At 50.1% G+C, this 6,000-nt stretch overlaps 1 protein-coding gene across 1 annotated transcript; it reads left to right on the forward strand.

Moving 5' to 3' along the window:
• Positions 1 to 550: 550 nt before the first annotated feature.
• On the forward strand, positions 551 to 5,287 carry LOC147412669 (ubiquitin recognition factor in ER-associated degradation protein 1-like). The gene is made up of 12 exons (XM_086481139.1): positions 551 to 596; positions 794 to 807; positions 984 to 1,017; positions 1,118 to 1,239; positions 1,538 to 1,668; positions 2,027 to 2,099; positions 2,639 to 2,707; positions 3,228 to 3,293; positions 3,608 to 3,655; positions 4,051 to 4,133; positions 4,734 to 4,815; positions 5,213 to 5,287. The coding sequence occupies exons 1-12, from the start codon at positions 551 to 553 to the stop codon at positions 5,285 to 5,287; spliced, it is 843 nt and encodes a 280-aa protein (XP_086337265.1).
• The last annotated feature ends 713 nt before the right edge of the window (positions 5,288 to 6,000 follow it).

Below are 6,000 nucleotides of genomic sequence, written 5' to 3' on the forward strand. Positions count from 1 at the left end.
TTGTTACCAGTACCAACTGGGATGCTGTACATCAGAAGATGATGCTTTTTAGAATAAATAAGAAATAACATGTTGGCCAAAAGTGAGTCCTTGGTCATTTGGGCTGTTTCCTTTGGGGTATATTGTGCAGAGCTGGGACCAGTAGTGGACCTGTGAGAAAGACTGTGAGGGACCTGCACTCCAGTGAGGGACCCCATAGATAGTCCCAGCACCAACCTGGTTTCCCAGCTGGGGCTGACGACAAGGCTTTCATCCACCAGAATGGCGATGTGCTGGTGAGAGTTGAGATGCAAAGAGTTCTTCTTGAACTTGCTTTCGGAGAGTCCTTTGGGGAAAAGAAATGGGTTTTTTTGGGGAAATTTGGAACGTCGGAAGGTTCTAGGGAACCCACACAGGGTGACCCAGCGAGTATCGATGCACATGAGCTTGGATCATCCATCACGTGATTAACACATCAATAGCAGGTGGTTCTTCCCAGACTCATTGATCAAGGCACAAAGAAAGTTGTGGGCACAAGGAGTCTCATGCAGACCTTTCCCATTGTCTGCAGATGGACTACGAGCCAACCACTTCATCCCATCAATGTGACGGCCTAAGTGAGCCGCTCTGGGCTCTCCCTGCTCGGCAGCGTGGCTGCATGGCAGTCATCTCCCCTTGAGCTGGGTCACCTCTCAAGGTGGTTCCTTGAGGCAGAGAGACCTTTTACCAGCCACAGATCTTTGCATGAGCCCAACTTGAGCTCTCCCTAAATTGCAACCAGACTGCACGCCCGGTGACTCTCCCCTTTGAGCAGGGACGTCTCCCAAGGTTTGAGATCCCTTACCAGAAACTAAGAGATCCTTCTGAACCTGAGGTGGAGAGACCGCCTGATTCACAACAGCTCCTCGGTAAGTGACTGACAGCATGCCAAATTAATCCTCATTAAATCCATGTAGTTCTGTTTGTGAACAGGCATAGTGCGGTGTGGATGGTGAACGGGGCAGAGATCACTGGACCTTACTGGGCTGGGAAGAATAGGTAAATCTTACAAACCAGATCTTCCTGCGTGCACCTTCTCCACAAGAGAACGCAGTAGGGGCTTGTCAACAAGTAACGTTTTTGTCTCCTTTCTCCCCAGTCCGACTTGACATGCCCTGCCCGATGCTGTTCCGGCTGACAAACACCAAGGCGGACCGAGCGACGCACTGTGGAGTGCTGGAATCTGAGGCTGAGGAGGGTGTCTGCTACCTTCCGCCCTGGGTGAGTGGTCTCCCGTGTCCAAACCCGAAGAGCAGGACAAATGAGTTGCCAGTTTGGTATTAAAGAGGTGGGAGGTGTCCTGGCCGGGCCTGTCTTCGCTAGTCACGTTCACAGCTTTCAGCCAGGTTTCCCTCCCCCAGTTTAACTCCGTAAGCGAAGCAGACTGCTTCTGAAGGCCGTTATTCCTGAAAAGAAAACATGGCCGACTGGTGCGTTTCAGGGCAGGTGGTGGCCCCAGCGAAAATAAGGAAAGAGATCTCGCTGATCGTGGTTCGTGTCCTTGTTTTCACTTTCGCAGATGATGCAGAACTTGTCGCTGGAAGCGGGAGGCCTGGTACAAGTGGAAAGCGTCCACCTTCCCGTGGGTACTTCCGCCACATTTCAGCCCCAGAGCCCAGATTTTCTTTCCATCACCAGCGTCAAAGCTGTGTATCCTTCCTACCGGCTACGGAGTGGGGCACAAGTTTTCTCCTGAATGGAAGGACGAGGCAGAGCTCGCTCTTCAGGCGCGGCTCACACTCCTCCAGTAACTCCTGGAAGGATGGAGGGCTTACGTACAGAGATGACGCCAACTGCTGGCACAAAGCGTCACCTGGAGGGCACAAGCGTGAATCTTGAAAGTCCAATGGGTTTGAGTGTTCTCTAGAAAAACTTAAACACCCTAAGGTTTACTAAAAGGTTCTAAACCACATTTGAGGGACCAAGGATCAGGGTTTTAATGACACAGTAGCTTTAAAGCTTTGATGTTGCATCGAAGACAAACGTTTCATCTTAACATCCTCCCAAGATTAGAAAACGCCTTGAGAAACTACCCTTGTCTCACTACGGGGGATGTTATTGCCATCAAGTACAACAAAAAGGTACAGTATATTAGATATAGACACCGTACAGTCAGTTGTGACTGCACAAGTACCTCGGCTACATCTTGAGAAGCGATTCTATGGGTGAGTGTTGTGCCCACTGGATCCGTTGGGGCTGCAGACTCAGCTCAGCTCTTCGATGTCGATGCTAAAACAATCAACACAGATGATGTTTAGGCTGGTTGTTGACTCGTGAGAAAACACACATTTGTGCTGCTGATGTTCTTACAAGCTCTGTTTCAGTTTTACCCTACATTCGTAATTTGCTTTCAGAAATGCAGATTAAGGTACAGTCAGAGCGCAGCAAGGTACAGTAAAAGGCAGGTTCTCTCGTTCCACCATACAGCAATCTTCTGTCTAGGGCAAAAAAATCTTTGCTGTCATGTTCTGTGGAGGTCCTGTAGTATCCAGTCGTCGAGTAAGGGGAGCACTTCCTTCAATTTTCTTGAAGCTGTCTGAAGGGAAAGGTTTTGCCATGCTTTTCTTCTACAGGCTGAGCTCTTTCATGGGCCGTCTTGAAATATTCACTGCTCTTTCAGATCTATGAGCTTCAGGTGGTGGAGACCAAACCAGAGAAGGCCGTGTCCATCACAGACTGTGATCTCGAGGTAAGTTCAAGCTGACATGGAAAGCCTGTGTCCTCCCCAAAGGAGAGGGCATCTTAGTCAGTGACAGCATCGCCCACCGGGCACCTCTGAGGACGGGGCAGGAAAGGTCAAGTCAGATGGGACGGGGAAGAGGACTCGTTTGAGAGAACCCCGTGTGCCTTTGTGACCACGGCTGTGGTCCTGAGCTGCACTTCATGTCCCCTCAGGTGACTGTCATGCCTCGGGGGCCGTGTTTGTCCTCAAGGTGTTTTAGAATCTGAGTTTGATAGAGCAGCCTTTTCTTGGTTCAAAGAATTGCGGGGTGCTGGTTCACGGCTCTGTCCCACTTCTGTGCTAAGGCTCATTCCTGGGAGGTTTCGTCTTTTCACTTTTGAGTTAAAATATGTAACAGGCAGACGTCAGTTCTTTCTTGATGAAAACGGAGTGATAGTTGGTGGAGTTTGGAGAAACAGTGCTCTAAACCTTACGATCCAAAGAAAAATATCGTTCATGCTTATTTTCACGCTGCTTCTATAAACAGGTGGATTTTGTTGCTCCCGTGGGGCCCAAAGAACCAGAGGGAAGCGCACAACAGGAAGAGACCACAGTAAGTTAAGCTTCTGCTCTCCACAAACGCATCCTCTAGACAACCAGCCTTGCTTGTGAGGGAACGGGGAGCTCCAACATCGTTTAATTTTGCCTGAAACGATTTCTTAAGGCTGACCTTTCCTTACCAGATGCTTTTTCCTGTGTTACTGAGGAGGTGGTTGTGTACCAACAGTTGATTTCGGAAAGATAATTATTCTCATTTTGCACAGAATTATTCTAAAGTTTTGTTTGGTCAGAAATACGTGGAACTGTTCTTGTGTGTTCTGCACATCGCACCAGGAACACGAGGAAGTCACTTTTTTCCCCTCACAGGACGCTGAAGGAGACCCCAGTGGACGTGCGAGCGACGCAGGCTTTCACGTAAGTCCCCCATCTCGGCTGTTTTCCCAATGTTGTGCAAGGGTGAGGGAAAGCCGCTCCAAACAACTGCGAAATACTCGTATAAACTGCAAAATACTCGTAGAAACTGCAAAATACTTGATCTTAGAGGGGCTCCTTCCTTCACTGGCGAGTCTCTGCCCGTGTTTTGTTTTGCTCACGGCCAGGAAGGGCACAACTTGCTGTCGTTCAAGGGGCAGGTGAGAACCAGGCGATGGAAACATCCACACCCCCAGAGGTCAGCGGCTTCTTTGACACGCCAGAAAGAAAACTGCTGAACCAAAGAATTGAATAAAATGGATAGCAAGCTTTTACAGAATAGAGCAGCCCCATGCAGCGTGCTTTCAATTAAATTAAACCTCGTTCTGTGCACACAGGCATTCTCCGGTCCTGGGTACAGACTAGACAGCAAGAAGGAAGGTGCAGAGCCGTCGGCAGCTGAACCAGGAGCCGTTCAAAGGTTGGTCCATCTCGTTCCCTTGTCAGCAAGTGAAGGTTCAGCATTTGAGTGGAGGTTTTTTTTTCCTGCTCCTGCAATATAAACAAGGTGTTTTCCTCCTAATTTGGCGTTTAGAAAAGCAAGTCTGGTCTTCTAGACTTGACTGTGACATCCCTGACTGCTGAAGGTGCAGATCCTAAGTCAACGTTGCCAAAACTCTCTCAGTCAACTCCGGTTCTGGGGAAGACACGTGGGGAGAGGCAGCAGGCTCGCCGAGTCTGGTGGGCTGGAGGGAGCCCTGCCCGTTTCCTAAAGCGAAACGTGGTGTCGCGGGAAATCTTGAACCCTGGTGGAAAAGCACGTCCGTGGCCCTGTGGAGACCACAGGCAACGTGGAAACCAAGCTTCTACAGCAGGTCCAGGAGCTGATGATCTCCTCTGTGCCACGTATGCCCCCCTTTAGGAAATAATTCCGTGGTTTCCATCTAGAAATACTTGGGGATGAAAATTCGCAGCCAGCGATGGTACAACACTGACCAACACAGAATAGGCCTCGCTGCGTTCAGGTGGATGGGAGGTACAAAATTTCTCCTTTCATCGTACTTTTATGCTGCTTTTCCAGAGAAATCCCCAACCATGACTTCCAGATGGGCAAAATCACCTTCGACAGAAACTCACACCCGCCGGTTCAGAAAGACCAAGAGGTAAATCGAGTTGGATCCCTCCCAGTTTTGCACGGAATTAGGACATGAGGACTATTGCCCGAGTTTGTGGTTCCTCTCTCCACACTTGGTTTTTCACAGCACCCTTCTCTTAAAAAGTGGCAGTAGTCACCAAGTGATTGGAGTGAGGTGAAGGCAACCTCCGGTGTCCTTGCTTGCTAATGCAAGCCTGTTTCACGTGGCTGAAAGGTCACCAAAACGCTCGTCTTTTAGTTTCGGGGAGAAAGCAGTGATTACCCAGATTAAGGATGTGAACTATCTCCGGTCAGTGGCTGCTCTGATGGAACAATTGTTCCTTCCAATGGTCGCTCAGCGTTCATCCTGCCCCAGCAGCGAGCACAGAGGTAACCATCTTCCTTCCCCTCTTTCCTTTTTCCAGGAGAAATCCGGCAGCCACTTTACCCCCTTTTTGGGAGAAGGCCATTCTCTGGAAGAAACGGGAGGAAAGCCCTGACTTGTGGCACCTTCGGTCAGTCAGGAAGAACAATTGCAGCGTGTGGATCGTCGCAGTTGAGAGGAGAGACTGTTTTTTGGCAACACACGCACCCTTTTCCTGGGTATTCGTTTCACACTGAACCCCGGCTCTGTCAAACCGTCGGAATTTTCAGTGGAGAATGAAGTTCTGGGAATTCTGAAAAATTCTTTGCGTGTGTTTTTCAAGAGAGAGAGCAGCTCTCAGCTAAACCTTAGCAGCAACCCCAACGAGTTCTACCTTCCCCAACAGGGCGACGTCCTCCTCTCTTAGACCCTGAGCGATGACAGTCTCGGGTAGCTCTACGCTGGATATTTTCCTCCCTTTCTCTCTGTTTTGCCACAATTTCTGGGAAGCTTTTTGGGTAGGAGTCAAGTCAGGAACGACCTGTGGAAGGAGCCAGCGTTGGTGGGTGAGAAGCTGTGGGAACACCACGGTGAGGAGGCCTTGCAGGAGGGTATAAATCAGTTTGGGACGAAAGCAAGCGGCTCAGTGGGAGATAAAGAGGTTTGTTGCTAAAAATAGTATCTCGGGGGGGGTACAAGGGGGTGTCCCTGCGGAGTAAAGGGGTCTCGGGCTCAGCTTTCCCCTCAGATGGGTCCGTGCCTCAGTGGCCACTGGGCACGTCCGCCAGGAGGGGTTTTGGGAGCGTCAGACCCAGGGGTCTGGAGCGGCTGGTCCTGGGGGGCCATGGG

This window comes from Leptosomus discolor, unplaced genomic scaffold (genome assembly GCF_034619465.1).
Source record: "Leptosomus discolor isolate bLepDis1 unplaced genomic scaffold, bLepDis1.hap2 HAP2_SCAFFOLD_45, whole genome shotgun sequence".
NCBI classification, from domain to species: Eukaryota; Metazoa; Chordata; class Aves; order Leptosomiformes; family Leptosomidae; genus Leptosomus; species Leptosomus discolor.

Bases quoted from the DNA above. Each gene is read 5' to 3' on its own strand.
- LOC147412669 (XM_086481139.1), top strand. From the start codon at position 551: ATGGACTACGAGCCAACCACTTCATCCCATCAATGTGACGGCCTAA. The intron at 2,708-3,227 runs GTAAGTTCAAGC...TTCTATAAACAG, and splicing joins TCACAGACTGTGATCTCGAG to GTGGATTTTGTTGCTCCCGT. The intron at 3,294-3,607 runs GTAAGTTAAGCT...TTCCCCTCACAG, and splicing joins CACAACAGGAAGAGACCACA to GACGCTGAAGGAGACCCCAG.